Genomic DNA, 25,013 nt, shown 5'->3' on the forward strand with positions numbered 1-25,013 from the left:
GTTACAAAAAGTTCAGCGGTCAGTGCCACACTAATCCTGACAATACCAAGGTGATAAAACTGGCACCTTCCGTGTCGTATACATAAGACGGTGACTCCTCACTGAAAAACTAACGGTATGTTTTGCAGAACTAGGTCCAGAGAGTTACAGTAGGTACTGTAATAACTATCAACCACATGAAGAAAAATTTAGGTTTTGGCTGCTTATGATGAGGGATAAACCGGAGCATAAATGAGGCAGATCACATACTCGGATTAAAGGGGATTCAGCCACATAAAAACTATGGTTATTGGAAATGGTGCACATATATCTACAAGGGTGAGAGAGTTTAAGTACGACGCACAAGGGTACCTGGCATATTGTCGTGAACATGTCTCTTGTAGAAAAAAAAAATGAACAAGAAAAGGCCCCAAAGGACCTAGATAGCTGCATTAATTATTGAGCGGTGGCTTAGAGATTACAAAGGGACCCTCTGAAAAGTACTAGTAGAAATTACAACCATCTCTTGTAGATTTATGATACACATGCACAAATAGAAGCAACAATATATGGAAACCTGGTCTGTACAGTCTACATATTTTGAAACAGACCATAGTACCAGCATGACGAATGATGGAAGCACTGGTGCTTCTCAGACGCCAAGGTGAAGTAAACACTCAGCGCTAGCATGCAGCTCCACACCGACTAGATTGCAACCATTATCAAATTGTGTCATAGAGTTGAGCAGTCCATCAGCAAGCAACATCATTGGCAAGTAACAAATGACCCATATACCATAAGAGGAACTTGTCTCGACCAGTTTCTCCAGATTTCAGAATTGAGTCTTCAATGTCTGCAATAAAGGCTTGCGGAGTTCATAGATGTTCCCTTACTACAAACAGTAATATCCGGCAAAGTTGTAGCTTCAGTCCATCAAGCAAATCTACTGAAGAAGCCCGTCTTGTAAGACCCAACCAACATCATCTTCATGCATGAAATGTACTTGCATCAAAAGCGCGTTCAGCACTGCTATGTGATTCATCTGCCTGTATCTAGCACCAAAATACTGCCACTCCAGCGAGTCTTCAGTATCATACTGGGCCATGTCCTCCGCGGATAGATTTTTGGCATCGGGCAAGTACTTGAGGATTGAATAACCTCCAGGCTCCGAGATGTCAACCATGAAAAGTGGTGACAGTGAACGCCCTATCACTTCAACATGGCAGACACTGTTGACATGCAAAAAAAAGAATTATAGGCGTTTCAAAGTTGGTACTCCCTCCATATCGGTTTATTAGTCCTACATGCAGCCCTAGGTTGTCAATTTGACTAAACTTAATATGGGGTATGTATTAGTACTCCTTCTGTCCCTAAAAAAGCTGCTCAAGTTGAGCATCTTTTTTTAGGACGAAGGGAGTACAAAAAGTATCACTAGGAACATGCTATATTCTCTAATGGCATAATTTTTGTGTTAGACAGTTCATATTATATAGGTCAAATTGGCGACCTAGGTACATGCACAGAAATTATAAACCGATATGGAGGGAGTAGTTTACAAATGCAAGGGAACGTACCAGGACATAAACTACGCAAACTCTACTGCAGGATTCAAACCAACATATCTACTCAGCTGGAAATTCACACTTCTTTTGTGGCTAATGCAACAATTAGACAAGTGCATCTACTAAATTATACCGATGCATTAATCAAAAAAATTATACGTATACATCATGATGAACTAAGTTCGTGGCACACAATTTCGTTCTTCATGGTGCAGTGGATGAGTATCAAGTGTGTAATTCTAACATAAGCCTCCAAATTTGCATCATCTTGATTCATTTTGCGAAAGTAAATCCTGCCATTTTAAACTTAACTTACCATATGTAATACTTATCATCTGCTCCCTGTTTTTGGACTCTGCCCAAGAATTCAATCATCACCACACCACCAATGCAAAGCACAGGGCGTGGGAGCTTGAACGATTGTAGTACATTTTCCTAGACACCATAAACAGATGGCATCATAAGCTCATTGCTATATCCAATATCAATCGGTATGCTAATTTGTTATATTACAGTACAGTATCATAGATAAACCATGAATAGCTTAGCTATACATAGCTTCATAGAGAACATGCTCATCAATCCACACATATGTCAACAAGAAAAAAGATGCTCCCTGCTCACCTGCAACATAGGGAACTCTGGCGAAGTGTAAGTCCACATGTAATCTTTGTCAGCATTTACCATCTTGTTCTCATCATCATTAGTGACAAATGACTCCTGTCCACGCGGAAGCTTGTAATGGCCCATCCGAAATCGCACCGTCTTTGAAGAGTATATAGGATTGCCATACTGAAAAAATGCTGGCAGTTCCAAACAAAGAGCCATATAAATCATATAATCAATCAATCACCTGACAGTGTTACAAACGCGATAGGCAATAATGAAGAACGAAAAAGAAAATCACAGTGGGAGACACAAGGTTTAACGTGAAAAACCCTCTCCAACAAAGATAGGTAAAAACCACGGGCGTGACCAGCAAAACTTCACTATATCGGGGAGTGTTTACAAACGCCGTGGGTTATCTTATGAAGTGATGAACCCTAGCCAGTGGCTTACAAGAGGTATAAATAGGCAGTGATAACGATCTGTTAGCCTTCTTATTAAATTTGAACCACAATACTAATATCTAACCAAGAGAAAAATTTCTAGTGCCGTGCGATTCCTCAACTAATTGGGAACCTTAATCAATCAATTAAGGGTGTGCGACATAAATGAAATTAACTAATTGCAATAGCACGCAGGCTCAATGAGAGATAACGCACCTTTGAACGGCTGCACCTTAATCTCATCGATAATGCAGATATCAGAGTTGAGCCTGTAGGTAAGGCTCTCTGGCTCGTCGGGGTTGTCCGAACCGCAGCTGGACCAATAGGACGGGCGGAAATTGACCAAGCCGCGCTCATGGAGGGTGTGTACCATGGTCTCGTTCGGGAAATCGTCCGTGCTGGATGCACCGACGCAGCGCAGAACGCAGGCCACGGAGTCCTTGGGGGAGCTAGAGACGAGGGCGCCGGCGAGGTTCGAGTATATCCTGTAGGCCCTCTCGCTGCCCCACTGGGCGACGGGAGGTGAAGGCGGCGATCTGGTTACCTCTGCCGCGCCGCCGGCGATGGTGGCGACCTCGGGAAATAGCCGCACGCACAGACTCTTGCTCAAGTCGTTCTCGATCACTGCGCAGAGAGGGGAACTCAAGGAGACGACGATGGTGTGCAGTAGAATCGATAGCCATCGGAGAAGAGGACGAGAATCGCTCACCAAATCGGCGCCAGGTTCGGGACACGGCGGCGGCGCGGACGAGGTCGGCGGGGCTGTCGAGAAGGCCGAAGACGTTGGCGGAGTTGTCGGGGCCAACCCACTCCAAGAAGTCCCCGCCGCAGCACTCCACCGCCATGGGTGGCACCGAGCTTCCTTTCTTCTTCAAGCGCCGGGAGAGGCCGAATCTGCGGTGTTGAGAAACCAGATTGCGTTGTGACGTGCGAGAGGAATGAGATGGAGACAATACAGCCAAAATACCACTAGCGAGAAGCCAAAAGTGTGATAAAATAGCACTAGTGAAACCCAGAGTGTGCGATCCACTTTGATTCCAGAATTTAACGACTTGCCAAGAATGCCCTTACATCTAATCCCAAACAGATTCCGGCGCGCCAATCCAGTAAGAGCATCTCGTAAATGCCCCTAGAACTGAATTTTTCTGGCGAATTTACGGATTCGAGCCGAAAGTGACGCAGAACGGAGCACCGAATCATTGGGCCGGTCCGTATAATTTGTTCGGGGGCCCGAGAAATTAAAGCGTCAACCCATATAAATACAGGCCGCGGAGGGGAGTAGGGTTCCAAAACCCTACTCCCACTGCCGCGTCTTCCTCCACCGCGCGCACGCTTGGACTTCCGACGAGCAATCGCGGAGCCGCCGCCACTTCTGCACTTCCTCCACCACCACCGTGGCTGGCGCAGGTAGCGGCAGGAGGCTCCCCCCCGTCTCCGAGGTCGAGCGACGCAAATGGAACTGCTCGGAAGGCGCAGGGAAGCGCAGCGCGTGGCGCTGGACCAACTGGGGCTTGACGCCGCCGAGAAAACTCGCCCGCTACGCCAACAGCGGTGATGGATCTTCCTCGGGCGCGTCCAGTCGTGCGCTAGCGCCGCCAGTCGCCGACAGCAGCAGCGAGGAGGAGGAGGAGGAGGAGGAGGAGGAGGAGGAGGAGGAGGAGGAGGGGGAGGGGGAGGGGGAGGTGCCGGTGCGCACCGTCCTCCAATCGGGGGACTACGTCCTCAACGAAGAGGAGGAGGCCACAACGATCCAGCAGGTCTCCGTCATCTCAGAGGCTGAGGGGCGCGCGCGCTACCGCCGCGTGGAGGCGGAAGCCGTCCGTGCCATGCGCGCGAGTACGAGGCGGCGCAGAAGGAGGCGGCCGCCCGCCGCGTGAAGCAGGAGGTCGTCGACCTCGACTCGGAGTAGGCCGTCGATGGCGTACTCCTCCGCCGCGCGTACAGTAGGTCGCCGCCTGGTAAAATTAGATTAGTTTAGGAGCTGGTCGCCCGACGACCACCTCGAATGTAGTCCATTTTGCTATCCAAACTATCGAAATATGCAAGTACTACGTTTGAATTTTAGTTTTAAACTTGTTTGCGATGATCAGTTTACCGGCAAAATTTGAATTCGAGTTTTTTCGGTTCCGAATACGGGTGTTGTTCTACGCCACCTCCAAAACCGCTCGTATTTTATTTTTCGGGAGACTGGACTAAGTTTTTTCAGTTCCGAAGAATATGGGCTTTGCTAGAGATGCTCTAACCCGCCACCACACCCTTCCCCGGAACATCTAACTTGAACAAGCAATATTTTTATTTTTTGAACAGGGAGAGGGTCCTCCCTCCAAGGACCCCGAAAGTGGTGCATTAAAACATGGAAAACGCTCTGTTTCGGGCGACCGATCGGGCGCGGCGATCTGTCGTGGTCCGCGCCGTAGGATCGGCCCGCGATGGACGCATCTCGTTCGTCCACGTCACCACCTCGCGCGCCACACAATCTGGACCAGACCCCGACCAGACCAGACGAAACAGAGAGGAGGTCACTCGGGCGGCGACTGGGGCGGCGATTCGGGCGGCCACTGGGGCGGCGATTCGGGCAGCGTGCAACGCCGGCGACGTCGCGGAGCGACGCGGCTGCGCTGCCAGCTGCTCCTCTCCTCCTGCGGGGTACGTTTCCAGGCCCTCCTCTCTCCTCCCCCGTGGTGGTTCTCCTCCTTCCTCCCTCCCGAGTACGGCCGGGGTACCGCCGCGCCTCCAGCGGCGCCTCTCCTCCTGTCCGGTCCCTCCTCTCTCCTCCACGTGGTGCGGTACTCCTCCCTGCTCCCTCGCGAGATTGGCCGAGATACTTGGTTGCTTCAATCCAAATCCATATCTAGGGTTTCATTGTTGATTTTCTAGGAGATTAAGGTGTGATTTTAGAAGATTTTATGTTGTAATTCATGTATCTATATGTTGTATTTCATCTGGGTGTGTAGGATTGCTATTTTAGGGGTTGGGGTTTGTTAGGTTGTTGTTGTTCTGTAGGTTATGGGCTGAGTTTTTGTAGTATGGAATTGTAGTTTTCCATGAATTTTTTTGTGACTAAGTAGGTTTCACATTTGTTGTTCCCTGTACTTGCAACATGAATTATGTTAGTTCACATTATTCTTTTTGTTGTTAACCCTGCAAATTTATGTTCTTAACATTATACGTTATTTGTTGTTGTATCATTTGGAAACCATGCAACTATTTTGTGAATAAGTATTGTTCATTTTTGTGGTTCCTTGTACCTGCAAATGTTGTTAATCACTTGTAACTTTTTATGTAGTAATTGTTGTTTCTCTCCCTTTGCAGTTTGACAATATGGCACCGAATGAAGCTCCGAAAGAGGCTATGTTTCAAATGTGTTTTGGAGCAAAGCGGCTTGCGAAAGTTGTTCAAAATAACATGAATGATGCCAACGGAGCTATCGTCGCCAAGACTGCTTTCAAGCCATTGCTCAATGTGGCTTCATTTGCAGCACCGCCAATGGAGCTCATTGAGTATGTGGTGAAGCACACGAATCCCAAGCTAAGGGAGTTTAGGCACAAGAACAAGAGTATTTTGTTCACAAGGGAGATGGTGGTTAAGGTTTTTGGCGTGCCTTCCGGTAATAGGGACATGGTATATCTAAAGAGGACTCAACAATCTGACCTTCGGGATATGTTCAAGAATGACAAGGGACGTGCGACAATTGCTAAAGCCATTCAGGTGTTGGAGAATTGTGAAGATACAAATGAGGCACTTGTTGTTCAGAGCTTTGGTCTTATAGCTTTTGCCACTGTGCTTTGTCCACGGCACCAGTAACTTGGTCAAATATGAGTATTTGGGTATTTTGATGGATGCCAATGAGATTGGCCAGTATGCCATTGATGAGCATATACTTAAAGAGACGATGGGCGAGGTTGGGTTGTTCAAAGAGAAGGCGTTGAATCGTTCCAAACTTGATTCTTCGCGGTGTGTGGATTGCGATGTGCCTTCCCATGCTCGCGGTAGAACTCCTATTCCTATAACTTGTTACTCGTTTTTTATGTTGTAAATGCATATTTTTAATGTGGATATTCCTCATCTAATACCGTGTCTTGTTTCATTCTATGCGAGACCATATACATGGACTTCCTTAGCTTCCCACCTTTGGCCCCTAAAGAGCACACCATCAACCGCAGCACCCCTAGGTTTTGCCACGTGTGTGATGAAGATTTCAAGCTTGTTGTTGACATTGATAAGAACAAGCTGAGTCTTGACCCGGCAGGTTTTGGGGTTCGACCGGTGTAAGGGTATTTCACCCTTATCCATTATTTTGGTAACGATGACACCGTGCTAAAGTATTTGGCCTAATGTGTTTATAAGGATAATCTCAGGTATTAGGCAATGAGGCGTAAATGGTGTATCAAAGGAACAAGAAGGCTAAAGGAGACCCCCCATTTCAACAACAATCAAAAGGGGCTACAGGAGAAATCCGGTCACCAGCCCGGTCCAACCGGGCCAGCAACCGGCCAGTCCGGCGTGGCTGGCCGGTCAACCGGCGGCAACCGGGTTCCAATGGAGGAGCCAGCCAGATCCGGTTTGCGACCGGTCAACCGGGCCCTCGACCGGCGGGTCCGGCGCTCCGTCCGGTCGGCCAGGGCGGCAGCCGGGCAGCAACCGGACACCAACCGGAGAAGCACCAGGACGACGCAAAGGAGCTCCGGTCATCGATCCGGTCCGACCGACCTCCGGACCGGCTGTCCGGTCGTGGCCCGGTCAACCGGGTTTGTCGAGGAAAAATGCTGAGGTGGCAAGTGGCAACGGCCATATTTCGAAGAACACTATAAATAGCCCTTCTCCTACCTCTAGACAGTTAGGCACTACACTACAAGCTGTTCTTGAGCTCTTTCTTCCATGCTCCATTGTTAGAAACACCAAAAGCCTCAGATCTCCCTCCTCCTCCACCCAAAGTCAAATCCCTCCGGGGAAACAATAGAGGAGGACCCGATCTACCGTTCTACCAAGCCAAATCTTATTCCCCCTTGTATTCATCAAGAAGCTTGCTTCCTAGGGTTCCTTGGAAACCCTAGGTGGGCAAGAGGAGTCCGGAAGCATCCGGGTCGTGGATCTGCTCCGGGCAAGATTGTGAAGGTTTGGAGGCTACCTCAAAGTCTACCACAAGTGAGAGAGCTATTCCTTCGTGGGATAGGCTCCGGAGAATAGGGTGAGCCTTCGTGGCGCGGGGAATCCTTCGTGGGACCTCCACTCCTCCAAACGTGACGTACCTTGTTGCAAAGCAAGGGAACACGGGAATACATCCTCGTCTCCGCGTGCTATCGGTTATCTCTAACCGAACTCCTTACTTGTGATTTAATCGCCTCGTGAGAGCCTTCGTGCTCGAGTTAGTTGTATCCTCATATAGGTTGCTTCACCTAGTTTGCATTAGGCTCACCTTTATATTCCGCAAAGCCTAATATTGCAAAGAAAGAATTAAAATCTGTAGAAACCTATTCACCCCCCTCTAGGTTTACCATCTCTATACTTTGAATTGGTATCGAGCTCGGACTCTTTTTAAGGGCTTCACCGCCTTAAGAGTGAGATGGAAAAACTATTCGAGGGTCTAGATGATGACTCTAACCTTTCGGTTAAAGAAATGAAATCTAGACTCTTGGCATATGATGCCGAGAAGAAGAAAAAGGAGGATGAACTACAAAGCCAAATGGCAGAAATGTCTGCCATGCTTAAGAACCTAACTACTGGAGGAGCTCCTAGTGGGGCTTCGGGCTCTAAGGAATCCTTCCATGAAGTTAACCATGACTATCCTAGAAACACTTCACCCATGCCTCATATAAACCATAGTGGGACCGTTCCCCATTTTGATGGAACTCACTTTCCACATTGGAAATCTTCTATGGAATCTCATATTCGCAGTACTGCAGCGGTGGAGCTATGGGAGATCATTCTTCATGGATACCGGGAGCCACAAGATCCCGTTCGGTTGACCTCCACCGAGTTCTACAACCGTCAACTCAATGCCTCCGCACGTGACAAGATTAGAAGTGGCATCGACCGCAAGCTCCTTGATCAAGTCAATGACATCGCCTCCGCTAAAGAGTTGTGGGATCGAATCGTAGTACTCCAAGAGGGAACCGATTTGATCCAATCATCTCTTTATGAGACCGCAAAGCAAGAAGCTCACCGGTTCATGATTCGAGAAGGAGAATCCATAATCGATGCCTATGCAAGGCTTGGTGCTCTTAGAGTAAGGATCAAGGGACTTGGTGCTGAGAAGTATGATGACGGCTTTGAGATGAATGAAGGATTCATAAAGTCCAAGGTCATTGCAATGATTGCTGTCAAGCAAGAAGATACCAACCTTGCACTCAACTTGCAAATCATGACCAAGAGTGCCGATCTGAACTCCGATGATTTAGTCTCCTATGTGGCCGCAAATGAAAACATGGCCAAGGCAGGAAAAATGCTCATGGCAATGAACCGTGTTGATGAAGCCTCACACAACCATGAAGCGTCACACAACCTTGCTCTCAAGGCTAGAGCTGACCATGGAGGAGAAGAAGGATATGAAATTGAGGAAGATGAGGAGATGACCTCAACTAGTGACATCGCTACCGACTTTGCCTTCTTTGCTAAGAAGTACAAGGGAAAGTTGCCAATGCTCCTCAATGACAAGAAGAAGAAGAGAACTTGCTACAATTGTGATGAAGAGAGCCACTTTGCAAATGAGTGCCCTTATGAGAAAAGGGTAGACAAGCCAAAGTTCATCAAAGGGGTCAAGCCAAGATTGAAGCCAAACCCAATCAATGACCGATACAAGAGGAACAAGGGAAGAGCATTTATTGGGGCCGAGTACTTGTCCGATGAAGAAGAGGAAGATGAGGAGAAGGAGGTCGGAGTGGCCGGCTTGGCTTTCTCTAAGCCCGGGTCACTCTTCACATATGACTACTCCAAGGATTACTCCACGGAGAATGATGTTGGTTCTTCCTTTATGGCAAGAATAACTCAAGATGATGACTCCGACGACTCTTCCTCATCTACAACCATTGGCTCTTGTCTTATGGCAAGAGAAACCAAGGTAATGGAACCCCCACCTTCTTTGTCTAGTGTCCTTGACAATGAAGCTGAAAATCAAGATGAATTAACTGTGCTTAAGGAACTTTACAATGTTAGATGCACCCTTCGTGGTGAAGCTCTTGTCAAATTTGATTTCTTGATGGACTCTCTCAAAGAAAAGGATGAGTCCATTGAGGAATTAGAATATCATTTGAATGATAAGGAAAGGAGATTCAATCTCCTAAGACAAGAGCTAAAAACCGAAAGGTGCATATCTCAAGGTCTTAAGCAACAAATTGAAACTTATGAACTAGATAAAGTTAAGGATCTTGAAACTATTGAAAGGGCTCAATCATTGACCCAAGAGCTTAATGCATCAAAGGAGGAACTTGAAGTTGCTCATGCTTCTCTCACTAGGGATCTTGACCACCTTGAAAGAGCTAACAAGCTTGTCAAGGATGAGCTCAAGAAACTTGGAAAGAACCATGACCTACTCCAAGAATCCTACTCTAAAGCTCTTGAATCAATGAATGATTCTATTGTTGATAAAAATGTTGCTAGTTCCTCCACCACCTTTACTAGTGAGCATGCTAAGCTTGTTGCAGTAACATGTTCGTTTACAAGAGGAACTATCTTTGCATGTTGAGACCAATACATATCTTGAATCTTTGGTAACCAAATATGGTCTCAACTATTATCCTAATGAATCGGCTTGTGAGCAAGCAACTACTCTTGAGGAAAATGTTAGGTTGAAGAAAGAACTTGCCAAGTTCACCACAACCAAGAGTAAGATGGGATTGGATGACCTTTTGAGTAAGCAAAGGTCAAACAATCAAAAGTATGGTCTTGGGTATGTTCCGAAGCCCTACAAGAAGAACTACTACAAGAAAGAGAAGCCCGCTCAAGAAAAGAACAAGAAGGTCACTAATGATGGCAAAGCCCCAAAGGACAAAGCCACTAGTGGTGACCGCACGGGGCCAAACAATCACTATGCTTTATTTGTTGATTATTATGGTGATGTTTATGCTAACTATGTTGGTCCTCGTAATGGCTATGCTTATAGAGGGTACTCGATTTGGGTACCAAAAGATCTTGTTGCCATGAATAGGGAACCCATTAATCAATGGGTTCCTAAATCCTCTACTTGATTTTGTAGGGGTATTCCTCCGGTGGTCCAAAATGGGTGTTTGATAGTGGATGCACCAATCATATGATCGGAGGAAGAGGTGTGCTTGACCAATTCATTGAAGATATTAACAAGAAGTCAAGCATTACCTTTGGTGACAACTCAAAGGGAAAGGTACTTGGGTATGGCAAGGTGGCAATCTCTAAGGACTTGTGCCTTGAGACGGTCATGCTTGTTGAACACCTTGGTTATAACTTGCTTTCTATATATCATCTTGCCGATGCTCTGCTACAATTCATATTTTACTAAGTATTATGTGCAAGTCTTTAGGAGTGACAATCTCAAATTGGTCCTTGTTGGATATGTGGAGAACAACCTTTACGTGGTTGACCTCTCGAAAGAGAGCCCATCTCCCTCCACATGTCTAATGGCGTGCCAAGCATGACGAAGGTTGGTTGTGGCATCGCCGCCTTGGTCATGTTAACATGAGGAATCTTAAACAACTCCTAAAGGGTGAGCACATTGTTGGACTAACCGGCATTTCTTTTGAGAAAGATCGTGTATGCAAGTGCATGTGTAGCGGGAAAACAACTCAAGAAGAAACATCCTATCAAGAGTATCGTCACCACATCTAGGCCTTTGGAGCTCCTTCATTTGGATCTCTTTGGGCCATCACATTATGATACTCTTGGTGGGAGCATGTATGGACTTGTCATTGTTGATGATTACTCAAGATACTCTTGGGTCTTTCTCCTTAAGTCTAAGGATGAGACCCATAGGGAGTTCATCACCTTCGCCAAGAAAGCTCAACGTACATATGAATCCGAGATCAAGGCGATTAGGACCGACAATGGCACCGAGTTCAAGAACTACACTATGCAAGAGTTTGTTGATGATGAGGGCATCAAGCATGAGTTTTCAGCTCCATATACCCCTCAACAAAATGGTGTTGTTGAAAGGAAGAACCGGACTATCATTGAGATGGCAAGAACCATGTTGAGTGAATTCAACTCACCCCACAACTTTTGGGGAGAAGCCATCTCTACAGACTGTCCACTACTCCAACCGGCTCTTCCTCCGCCCTCCACAACAAAACTCCATATGAGCTTCTCACAGGTAACAAGCCTAATGTCATGTACATTCGTGTCTTTGGATGCAAATGTCTTGTTAAGAACAATAAAGGGAAGCTTGGTAAATTTGAAACTAGAACTATAGAGGGCATTTTTGTTGGATATGCGGAGAACTCTCACGCCTATAGATACTACAACCGGTCCACTCGGGACTATTGAAGTATCTTGTGACGTGGTGTTCTTGGAGGATAATGGCTCCCAAGTGGAGCAAGTTGTTCCATGTGTTGCAGGTAATGATGATGATCCATCTAGTGCCATCAAGCATATGGGCATTGGACACATCCGGCCCATGGAAGTGCATAGTGATGATCAAGGTGATGGAATAGAAGTATCAAGCTCACCTCAAGTTGAGCCTAGCTCAACTCAAGTTGAACCATCAAGTGCAACCCAAGATGTATCCTCCACTCAAGATGAGCCACATCCCGAAGAGCAAGAAGAAAGCCCTCAACCCACTGAGCAAGATCATGATGATGATCAAGAAACATCTTCAACTCATGTTCAAGCTCAAGTTGTCCCTCATGATCAAGTATTAGCAAGAGATGAATTCATTGATCATGAAGGAACCATTCTGAAGATCAAGGCGGCTACAAGGGCAAGTGACATGAAAGTGGATCTTGTCCTTGGTAGCATCTCCAAAGGAGTGGTAACTCGTAGACACCATGCATTACTTATGACTTATTGTCAACACCATGCTTTTGTGTCTAGTTTTGAGCCACTTAAGGTACATGAAGCCTTGGTTGATCCGGATTGGGTCATTGCCATGCAAGAAGAATTGGAGTGTTTCACCCGCAATGAAGTATGGTCTCTAGTTGAGAGACCCAAGGATCATCGCATCAATGTCATTGGGACCAAATGGGTGTTCAAGAACAAGCAAGATGAGGATGGCATTGCCATTAGAAATAAAGCAAGGTTAGTGGCGCAAGGGTTTGCCCAAATAGAAGGTATGGACTTTGAGGATACCTTTGCGCCGGTGAGTCCGTCTTGAAGCTATTCGTCTTTTGCTTGCATTTGCATCTTTCCACAATTTCAAACTATATCAAATGGATGTGAAAAGTGCATTTTTGAATGGTCCTCTAAAAGAAACCGCATATGTAGCTCAACCCCCGAGCTTCGAAGACCCATGCCGACCCAACCATGTGTATTTACTCCATAAGGCACTCTACGGTCTCAAGCAAGCTCCACGTGCTTGGTATGAGTTCCTTAGGGATTTTCTACTACAAGATGGGTTTTGCATGGGTACTGGCCGATTCCACCCTTTTCACCAAGCGGGTTAAAGGGGGTGGCTTGTTTTTATGTCAAATATATGTTGATGATATTATATTTGGTGGAACTAACCCCAATCATAACAAAGCTTTTGAGCAATTGATGACTAGGAAATTTGAGATGTCCATGATGGGGGAGTTGAAGTTCTTCCTCGGCTTCCAAGTGAGGCAACTTGCAAAAGGCACCTTCATCTCTCAAGAAAAGTATGTGAAGGACATGCTCAAGAAGTTCAACATGACCAATGCAAGCCCAATGAAGACACCCATGCCCGTAAAGGGGCAACTTGGCTCATGTGACGGTGAGAAGGATGTGGACATAAAGGTATACCGTTCCATGATAGGATCCTTGCTCTACCTTTGTGCCTCTAGGCCGGATATCATGCTAAGTGTAGGGATGTGTGCTCGTTTTCAATCCGCTCCTAAGGAGAGCCACTTGATGGCGGTCAAACGGATTCTAAGATACCTTGTTCTCACTCCTACTCTCGGCTATGGTATCCAAAGGGGTCAACCTTTGAACTCATTGGCTACTCTGACTCCGATTGGGCCGGTGATAAGGTTGACCTGAAGTCTACCTCCGGGCTTGCCAATTTATTGGCCGGTCATTGGTGAGTTGGTCATCCAAGAAACAAAACTCCACCGCTTTATCCACCGCCGAAGCCGAATATATATCCGCGGCATCTTGTTGCACTCAATTGTTATGGATGAAGCAAACCTTGAAAGACTATGGTGTGTCTCTTGGTACGTTGCCTCTTCTATGTGACAATGAAAGTGCAATAAAGATCGCCAATAACCCGGTTCAACATTGTCGCACCAAACATATTGACATTCGCCATCACTTCCTACGTGACCATGTTGCCAATAAGGATATTGATCTCACTCATGTGGGAACAACCTACCAATTGGCGGATATTTTCACTAAGCCTTTGGATGAAGCCCGGTTTGTGAACTTAAGAGGAGAACTTGGTATTCTTGATCCTAAAAACTTATATTGAATCAACTTCTTGCACTATATTCTTGCATTTATCTAACTATCTAGCTTAGAGGCACAACACATATGGGGATAGTCATCTTACCATGTCTTGGTATGATGCATACCCATGTGTGCAACATAAATAGACCCAATGTCATTATATGGACCCAAGCACGTCTCTTCGAGGTCACATGACATTTGCGTTTTCACATAGGGGGAGTAATCCCCGCCCCTCATTTAGTCTAAATTGCAACTTGATTTGGATATACAAGGCTAAATGATCTTATTGCAAAAATCACTCCAAAATGACTTATGATTCTTGATATACACTTCGAATCATGCCCATTGTTGCTATTCACATCTTATTTGGATTTTCTCTCCAATGGGTATGCCTAGAGAACTTTGTGTTTCCTACCCCATGTCTATGCTCATCTCATCATCATCTATCTATCTATATGTACATGTCATCATTTGAGCTCACACACATTTACACAAAGCATAGGGGCAAAAACGAGGCAAAAATTAGAAAATTCTGGGCTGGCCGGTCCCTGGCCCGGTTGGACCGGGTCCCTGACCGGATGGTCCGGTTGACCGGGCGGCAACCGGGGTCTGGGCCGGGTCAGCCGGTCCCCAGTCCGGTCTGACCGGACTCGTGACCGGTCGCGCAGCCTCCTATATATATTGGGGAAGGGATACCCCTTGGGATCTTTCCCATTGTTCCCCAATCTCCAACCTCCATGGCCGGCGCCCTGACCATCTCCACCACAGCCTAGGTCTTTCCCACCACTAGTTCTTCCCCAAACTTCACCCAACCATAGATCGGGGTCTCTCAAGCTTCTTCACCAAGGGATTTGGTCCCTCTCGAGTTCGTTTGGGAGATCTTGGGGATTTGGCCCTCAAGCCCTCTTCCCGTGTTCTTCTTGCTCACTTGAGCAACAAGGACCATGTCATCGGGTAAATCTTCCTTCTATTCCCTCTCCTTCTTGATTTCCCTCTCCCATTGCCACATGTTGAGGAAGGTTGAGAAAATTTAGGGTTAGGGTTTGTAAAGTCCTCATGCCTTTAGAGTGTCTCACACCACAATGCACTCATCTACTATATTGCTATAGTCTATATTCAAGTTTATAAGCTTTTGCATGGTTTTGTGGTAGAAAATCTGGGCACAACATTACAACTCGACAGACCCGGTCACAAGCCCGGTCGACCGGCCGCTCAACCGGCCGGCCCGGTGCATGGCCCGGTCAACCGGCCGCAAACCGGCCAGTCCGGTCTGCTGCCCGGTTTGACCGGCCTGTGCGCCGAGCTGCCCAGCTTTCGCACAATTTCATCACTACACTTGAATATATGCTATGCTTTTTTTGGCTTCTCTCTTATTGATGACATGTACGCTTACCCCACCACTATCCCGGCTCTCTTTTTCTCATTCACAGGCAGTTGGAGTGGTGAGAGTGAGGCACGTGGCAATGTTTCCAAGAGAGGAAGGCCTAATCCTCCTCGCCGTTCTAGTAACCGCGTTCCCCCTCAAGCTCAGCAGGGTACTGACGGTGGCAGCTCAGTTGGGGTAGAACCAAGTCTGTTGCTACCAAGCACAAGGATAAGCATGTTGCCCAAGAGGATGATGAGGTAGTGCCAACCGTCAATGTTGGGGCTGCAAACCGCCTTGAGTGGAAGGAATGGAGGACAAGGAATCCGTATCGCTTTGCACAGCCAACTTACACTCGTTCGGACAAGGCCTTCTGGACCAACACACAAGCAGCCCTCTGGGAGGGTTACTATGATTCTCATGAGTATATGAAGCATGGTAATATTGTATCACCCAAGGCCATCAATCCTGCCGAGCTTGCCTTGCATGAAGCCACAAAGTATCGTTTTGTGGTTCAAACCTTGAAGAATCTGGGAGTGTATGACCTTGTGTGCCTCAAGCCTGATGATACCCAAGATGATCCTACCTATTGTCCACTCCTTGTCCGTCAATTTCACCGCACCGTCTTCTTCCATGATGATGAGGACCGCACCCTCACCCGGATGACCGGCAAGACAAAGTACTCATGCACCTACTCTCGGCTCCGTGCAGCCATGGGTTGTGGTGATGACAAGTAATCCAGGGTACAGGATTCATTCACTGGTCCGAGCTTACTAGGGGTGACATCTCTTCTCGCTACCCCGCGAACCCTACAACTGGACCTCCCACTATCTCTCGGGATGTATTACTCATACCTTGTCCTTGCCAAGCTGTTCCGAGAGAACCTCATCGCCAAGTCCGGCGACTCCAATGAAGTCCGGAACTATCACCTCAACTTGATGTACTATTGTCATCCCGACAGGTAAGGAAGATTGATGGCTGTGATCTTATCTACTGTGAACCGAAGAGAGCAGCTATGGACCGTATGACTCCCAACTACGCCCGCATGTTCAGCGGCTCATCAACTACATTGTTCCCGCTCCTCGGAACGTTATTGGTGAAAAAGTCATGATGGACGCCTTCAAGATCCCCACTCAGGAGGCCACTCGTCCGGATGTTCCCTCCATGATGCCCACTGCTGAGCGCCGTTCCAAGGAACGCCATGATCATGATGCTAGCTCCAGCTACTCTCGGCGCCCCAAGCATGGTGCCGCTCGCTTCTTCTCTAGCATGTGGCAAATGTGCAAGAACACTAATGATGTTGCACATCAGAGTCTTGCTTTGAACCAAGAGACCAGGAGGCGACAGAACGAGTTTATGGCTACTAGGAATGTCCCTGTTCCTCCTCCTGGACCCGAGTTGGCACCTATGGTTGCACCTCAGTGGGAGATGCCTCCCATCACCGATGAGATGATCCAGAACTTTGACTTCTCCATGTATGCTCATGGTGGTCTTCCTCCTAGGACTGCTCGTACTCCTACTCCTCCTCCCGCCGATGGTGATGGTGATGAGGATGAAGTTGATTCGGCTGCCAGTGATGATGACGCGGGCTCCTACTCCACCGGGCATGAGTTCTATTGATGGGTGCGATAGCATCTCTACTTTTTTCCTTCGCCTTTTTGGTGTTCCGATGCCAAAGGGGGAGAAGAGAGTAGAGTCTAGGGAACCACGGGGTTCTTTGATTATCACAAGCCATGGGAGTTGCTTTATTTGGATTTTATATGGCTTGTGCTTATTTGCTTTGATTTTTCAAGAACCATTTGCTATTTCCAATAATTCATGTATGGATGATTATGTGTGCTACTCTATGTTAGGATGATTATGTGTGCTATGCTTATATATCTTGATATGCACATCTCCATACCATGCTTGTTTCCTAAAGATATTGGGGAGCTTCTCATGTTTCACAAATGGTGCACTTTGCATTCAAACGCAAATTCTCCAAGTGCACACATTATGGGGGAGCTTTCGTAATATCTTATATGGAATCAAGGTTTAGAGCTTATCATAATATCTATTTGTGACTCTAGCTCGGCTTTGTCATCGTATACCAAAAAGGGGGAGATTGTAAGGGTATTTCACCCTTATCCATTATTTTGGTAACGATGACACCATGCTAAAGTATTTGGCCTAATGTGTTTATAAGGATAATCTCAGGTATTAGGCAATGAGGCGTAAATGGTGTATCAAAGGAACAAGAAGGCTAAAGGAGACCCCCCATTTCAACAACAATCAAAAGGGGGCTACAGGAGAAGTCCGGTCACCAGCCCGGTCCAACCGGGCAAGAACCGGCCGGTCCGGCGTGCTGGCCGGTCAATCGGGCGGCAACCGGGTTCCAATGGAGGAGCCAGCGAGATCCGGTTTGCGACCGGCCAACCGGGCCCCCGACCGGCGGGTCCGGCGCTCCGTCCGTCGGCCGACCGGCGGCAACCGGGCAAGCAACCGGACACCAACCGGAGAAGCACCAGGACGACGCAAAGGAGCTCCGGCCACCGATCCGGTCCGACCGGCCTCCGGACCGGGCTGTCCGGTCTCGGTGCCCGGTCAACCGGGTTTGTCGAGGAAAAATGCTGAGGTGGCAAGTGGCAACGGCCATATTTCGAAGAACACTATAAATAGCCCTTCTCCTACCTCTAGACAGTTAGGCACTACACTACAAGCTGTTCTTGAGCTCTTTCTTCCATACTCCATTGTTAGAAACACCAAAAGCCTCAGATCTCCCTCCTCCTCCACCCAAAGTCAAATCCCTCCGGGGAAACAATAGAGGAGGACCCGATCTACCGTTCTACCAAGCCAAATCTTATTCCCCCTTGTATTCATCAAGAATCTTGCTTCCTAGGGTTCCTTGGAAACCCTAGGTGGGCAAGAGGAGTCCGGAAGCATCCGGGCTGTGGATCTGCTCAGGGCAAGATTGTGAAGGTTTGGAGGCTACCTCAAAGTCTACCACAAGTGAGAGAGCTATTCCTTCGTGGGATAGGCTCCGGAGAATAGGGTGAGCCTTCGTGGCGCGGGGAATCCTTCGTGGGACCTCCACTCCTCCAAACGTGACGTACCTTGTTGCAAAGCAAGGGAACACGGGAATACATCCTCGTCTCCGCGTGCTATCGGTTATCTCTAACCGAACTCCTTACTTGTGATTTAATCGCTCGTGAGAGCCTTCGTGCTCGAGTTAGTTGTATCCTCATATAGGTTGCTTCACCTAGTTTGCATTAGGCTCACCTTTATATTCCGCAAAGCCTAATATTGCAAAGAAAGAATTAAAATCTGTAGAAACCTATTCACCCCCCCTCTAGGTTTACCATCTCTATACTTTCAACCAGTAAGTAAATTTCCATGACATGCATCTATCTACTTTCCCCTTTTTTCTTCGTTAGTAGTAAACCATGGTTTGTACTAATGTTGATGTCCTTTTTGTTTATATGTGCAGCTCTTGCCGTTATCACAAACTTTGTATGATGTGGTAGCTCCCACCGATGGAAATCTGTCTCATGCTGATCCTGGTGTAGTGGGGGATGATGGCTTGGGCAGTGAGGAGGTTGATGTTAACCCCTCAGCATCACTGAATGAGTGGCTTGAAAAAGGGTTTGCAAGCAGCGATGAGCTGCAGGTATGTCACTTTTGCCATGTTATGTTGTATTAGTCAATAGGTTTTGTATCTATTATTCATTGTTTTTGTAACATTAGTTTACCTATATTTTTGTTTTCCTATCTACAATCTGCAATGAAGTCACAATTCCTGGAGCTAATGTTGTATTACTCAATAATTTTTGTGTCTATTACACATGGTTTTTGTAACTTTTATTTACTTATGTTGTTGTATTTCATATCTACTATGTGGTCACAATAATATGAAATGAAGTCACAATTCCTGGAGCTAATGTTGTATTACTCAATAATTTTTTTGTCTATTACACATGGTTTTTGTAACTTTTATTTACTTATGTTGTTGTATTTCATATCTACTATGTGGTCACAATAATATGCAATGAAGTCACAATTCCTGGAGCTAATGTTGTATTACTCAATAATTTTTGTGTCTATTACACATGGTTTTTGTAACTTTTATTTACTTATGTTGTTGTATTTCATATCTACTATGTGGTCACAATAATATGCAATGAAGTCACAATTCCTGGAGCTAATGTTGTATTACTCAATAATTTTTGTGTCTATTACACATGGTTTTTGTAACTAATGGTACCCATGCTTTTTTAGGTGCCTGCACATTTGCAAGGACTGTACAACAAGCACAAGGCTCTTTATGCAACTGATTTGGCTGCTGGATTGCACAACTTTGGGGAGTTTTTGAAGGCTTCAAATGCAAAGCGTATGGCAGCATTGCTTGTGGATGTTCATGCTGCTAATGTCGCATCAAGCAGCTTCACTATCCCATGCCCTGCAGCTCCGGATGTACATGCAAAGGAGCCGAGCCCAATCATGGTTGAGGAAGATCTGACTCACAATGTTGTGAATGATGATGCGATGGATATTGGCGAGGTTTCTAACAAGACTTCTCCAGTGCCTTCTCCGGAGCAAGCTCGTGTGCCTTCTCCAGAGCACTCTACCGAGACTTCTCCACTGCCTTCTCCGGAGCACACTCATGTGCCTTCTCCGGAGCACACTCATGTGCCTTCTCCAGAGCCCACTCGTGAGGCTTGCCCGGTTACTTCTTGTGTGCCTTCTCCGGTGCGCACTAGTGTGCCATTTCAAGAGCCCAGTTGTGATGCTACCCTGGTGCCTTCTCCACAAAACATGTCTCATGTGGCCAGTCCATCAAGTGGTGATGAGTCGCCCATAATTAAATCTCCAAGTAAATACCCGGCTGACTTTTGGGATGATGTACCAAAAATGGATTTGTTTGAAGCTGGATCTGAGGATGCAAAGGTCTTCGCTACAATTCCTGATGCTGCAGCTACAAGTGGAGGTTCTTGTGTTGTCGTGACACCGGTGCGCAAAGAGGACGTGCCACAGCCCATTGTACCTGCTGGTATATTTCTTTACATTTTTTCCTAGTCTTTTATATGTTGGTTGTCCATACATTCAGATTCTTACTTACTTTTTCTGTTTTTCATTTGGTTTGGTTTGCAGCAGCTCCTCTCCAGGAAGCCAAAGGAAATGCTTCCAGTGGTCCAGACACACATGATAAGAAGCAACGCCAAAAGAGGGCCGCAAAGGACATTGATACACCTCCCTAGGTGAAGAAGATGAGACTTTCAGACACTCATCAATCCACTTATCGCAAATACATTGGGCATATTCGCAAAGTGAGGCCACAGAAGAAGGGTGTTCCTCTGTGAGTCCTCTGCCTAATGTTGTATTACTTATTTTGTTTTGTGACTAACTCTACTGTATTTTGTAACTTCATTTCATTTTTTTTGTTGTTTTCTATCTCCTTGTTAGCAATGTACTCTTATTCCTCTGCCTAATGTTGTATTACTCATTTTGATTTGTGACTAACTCTACTGTATTTTGTAACTTCATTTCATTTTTTTTGTTATTTTCTATCTCCTTGTTAGCAATGTACTCCTATTCCTCTGCCTAATGTTGTATTACTCATTTTGATTTGTGACTAACTCTACTGAACTTTGTAACTTCATTTCATTTCTTTTTGTTGTTTTCTATCTCCTTGTTAGCAATGTACTCCTATTCCTCTGCCTAATGTTGTATTACTCATTTTGATTTGTGACTAACTCTACTGAACTTTGTAACTTCATTTCATTTTTGTTGTTGTTTTCTATCTGTCATCTTTGTGGAGTAACACAACATTTTTGGTTCATTGCAGTAAACCTTTTGTTCATATTGGTAACTTCTTTGTCACATACAAAAACTTTCAAGCCGTGTTCAAGCAACGCCAGTACATGGACAATCAAGTCATGTCCCTTTATGTTGAGAAGTTCAACATTGAGAATCAATTGCAAGCCTCTAAGAACAAAAGGTCGCGTAAGAAGTTCGCATTTTCTGTGCATATGACTGTAAGTACAATGCTACCTTGGTGTTCCTCTTTTTTTTGTTGAAATAGTTTCAAGTTTGCACTCATGTTTCTAGTACCAACATTTCTATTGTTGTAACCTTTCATCGCAGTCCGAACTTATCAAGGATCCTGCCAAGTTCCAAACAAAGGATGTTATCGGAGAGTTCAAGATTGCTTGTGAAAAATACAAGATATCAAAAATGGATCTGGTTAGTTGTTAATAATGTTGTGTAATTAATTTTTATCCATGCAAGGCTGGGTTTTTATAATTTTTTTGCATCTGCAGCTTTGGTTCCCAATTGTACATGAGAAGCATTGGGCCACTTGTTGCATAAATCTTCTCCACTCGCAAATCAACTCGTTTGATTCTATCAAACCATCAAAGAAAGGAGGTTCCATGGAGTCTGCCATGAACAACCTGGTTTGTTGCACTACGACCTTGCACCTATACATTCCATTTTCAGTTTCCAATCATATGTTTTTGTTGTCTTGCTGAATATTTTTTGTGACTAACACTACTGGATTATGTAACATTGCTTTACATATGTTGTTGTATTCCTATCTGGCACCAAGTGACAAATCATAAAACTAATGTTGTCTTGCTGAATATTTTTTGTGACTAACACTACTGGATTATGTAACATTGCTTTACATATGTTGTTGTATTCCTATCTGGCACCAAGTGACAAATCATAAAACTAATGTTGTCTTACTAAATAATTTTTGTGACTAACACTACTGGATTATGTAACATTGCTTTACATATGTTGTTGTATTCCTATTTGGCACCAAGTGACAAATCATAAAACTAATGTTGTCTTACTAAATAATTTTTGTGACTAACACTACTGGATTATGTAACATTGCTTTACATATGTTGTTGTATTCCTATCTGGCACCAAGTGACAAATCATAAAACTAATGTTGTCTTACTAAATAATTTTTGTGACTAACACTACTGGATTATGTAACTTTTTCATGCACTTTTTGCTTCAGATCACAAACTTTGGTGTTCTTGCTAAAGAGACTCAAGCCTTGAGTGTTGACATCACTAAATTCAAACATGGAGGACCTACGGACTACCCACAGCAGCCCAACCCGTGAGTAAATATGACTACATTTTTCTCTCTTCTATTGTTAGTCCTTTTTTCCCAATGCTAATACATTCTCCTTGTCATTTCAGATTTGATTGTGGTTTCTTTGTGATACTCTACATGGAGAAGTTTGATGGGAAAGTCATGGAGAACTTCGACGAGAATGGCATCCCTTATTTTCGCATGATACTTGCCACAGATTTGACCACACACCCAATGAACACAGAAGATTATGACAAGATCTTTAAGGAGGAGACATATGAGTAGCTAGGATAGTTGTTGGAAGGATATATATTTTGGTGCAATGTAGTTTGTGTCGAACCAATGAAACTTATGTCTATGGTTGAATGAATGGAACTTGTGTGTATGGTTGGTTACTTTTGTAATGGGAAGCACATCCCCCCCCCCCATGAATGATCACTTCAATGTTATGTTGCTATGGATTTGTATGAATGTTCAACATCCATGTGATTTCACTTGTTTGTTGACAGAACAGTTTGTTTTTGGTTCAATATGTTGTAAATACATTTATTTCCTGTTGTAAACTACATAAATTTTTGTAGTCAGGAACCTGAATACAACAACTTGCACACAACAACTGTTCCATTTTTAATGTTGTAAATAGATGAAAATTCTATTGTAAACATGACAATAATTTGTATTCAGGTTTCTGCAGAAAACTTTGCCCAAGTCCAAAATCTTCTTTGCTATACTTCATTGTTGTAACTAATATAATTTTCTGTTGTTTAACCAGGTGAATTTTTGTTGTCAACATATGTTCTATTATTTATGTTGTAAATACATGAAAGTTCCATTGTAAACTCAACAAAAAATTGTAACCAGGTGAATTTATTGTTGTCAACATATGTTCCTTTTTGTATGTTGTAAATACACGAAAGATCTGTTGTAAACATACCAATAATTTGGAGTTAGGTTTCCAAATTCTTTTCTTTGGTTTCATGTTGTTAGGTTTTCCACAGAAATATACAACTTATTGAAGCTTACGAACAAATCAGGAACAAGTAGACTTCTTTTACAACATAAATTATTGTTGTAAAGTTTTGTACTATAAAGGGGCAACATAAGTTTGAGAGCTATATGTAGGTAACAATACTAACAAAACTACAGCTTGAGACCAAGTTCCACTTCGGGCACATTTTCATCCTGTTGTGTCGCAGCTCCTGATACGTCCAAAACGTATCTACTTTCCCGAACACTTTTGCTATTGTTTTGCCTCTAATTTGTGTATTTTGGATACAACTAACACAGACTAACGCTGTTTTCAGCAGAATTGCTCTGGTGTCTCGTTTTTGTGCAGAAATTCAACTTTCAGGAAAATCCTCGGAATTTATGTCAAAGGGCTTATTTTTCTAGAAGAATCACGGAGCCAGAAGGGCAGGCCTGGGGGAGGCCCAGGCCCCCCAGACACTAGGCCGGCGCGGCCTGGAGGGGGGCACGCCGCCCTAGTGTGTGGCCGCCTCGGCCAGCCTCTGACGCCCCCTTTTGGACTACTTAAGGGTTTCGATCTAAAAACGCGAGACGGGAAGTCGAAGTCGCCAGAAACCATCCAGTACGCCGCCACCGTCGCGAAACTCCATCTCGGGACCAGAAACTCCGTTCTGGCACTCCACCAGGACGGGGAATTGGAGGGGATCATCGCCGCCATCACCACCGACGCCTCTCCATCGACCAGCCATGTTTCCCCCATCCATGTGTGAGTAATTCCCCCGCTGTAGGCTGAAGGGGATGGTAGGGATTGGATGAGATTGATCATGTAATAGTCATAAGATTGTTAGGGCATGGTGCCTAGTATCCGTAGATATTACTTTTATGATATTGTTGCAACTTCTTATGCTTAATGCTTGTCACTAGGGCCCGAGTGCCATGATCTCAGATCTGAACATGTTATTGTTTCATCATGATATGCGTTGTTTTATGATCTTACCTGCAAGTTGTATACACACGTTGCTATCCGGAACCCGAGGCCCCAAAGTGACAGAAATTGGGACAACCGGAGGGGAAGGCGGTGATGTGAGGATCACATGTGTTCACGGAGTGTTAATGCTTTGCTCCGGTACTCTATTAAAAGGAGTACCTTAATTTCCAGTAGTTTCCCTAGAGGCCCGGCTGCCACCGGCTGGTAGGACAAAAGATGTTGTGCAAGTTTCTCATTGCGAGCACGTACGACTATATACGGAACACATGCCTATGGATTGATTAGTACTTGGATACCGCTTTATTATTACCTGCAAATGCCCTACCGTGATTGTTATATGAATTCTCTCATCCATGCAACGCCCGTTCATCCATCCCCGTGCCTACGATATTTTAATCCCGCTGTTTACTATAATCACTACTGCTTGTCTTTATTTCACCGTCGCTCGTTATTTCACTACTCCTACTCGCCATAAAACCGTTGCTATCGATAAACTC

General features: G+C 45.3%; 1 protein-coding gene across 1 annotated transcript; it reads right to left on the reverse strand.

The window, feature by feature from the left end:
* Positions 1-393: 393 nt before the first annotated feature.
* On the reverse strand, positions 394-3,533 carry LOC124691796 (F-box protein At4g00755-like). Its single transcript, XM_047225067.1, has 5 exons — positions 3,300-3,533; positions 2,807-3,214; positions 2,166-2,344; positions 1,858-1,976; positions 394-1,208 (listed from the first exon to the last, which is right to left on the reverse strand). Exons 1-5 carry the CDS (start codon positions 3,433-3,435, stop codon positions 923-925), a joined length of 1,128 nt encoding a protein of 375 aa, XP_047081023.1. The 5' UTR covers positions 3,436-3,533; the 3' UTR covers positions 394-922.
* Positions 3,534-25,013: the final 21,480 nt, after the last annotated feature.

Source organism: Lolium rigidum, chromosome 2 (genome assembly GCF_022539505.1).
Source record: "Lolium rigidum isolate FL_2022 chromosome 2, APGP_CSIRO_Lrig_0.1, whole genome shotgun sequence".
Classification (NCBI taxonomy): Eukaryota; Viridiplantae; Streptophyta; class Magnoliopsida; order Poales; family Poaceae; genus Lolium; species Lolium rigidum.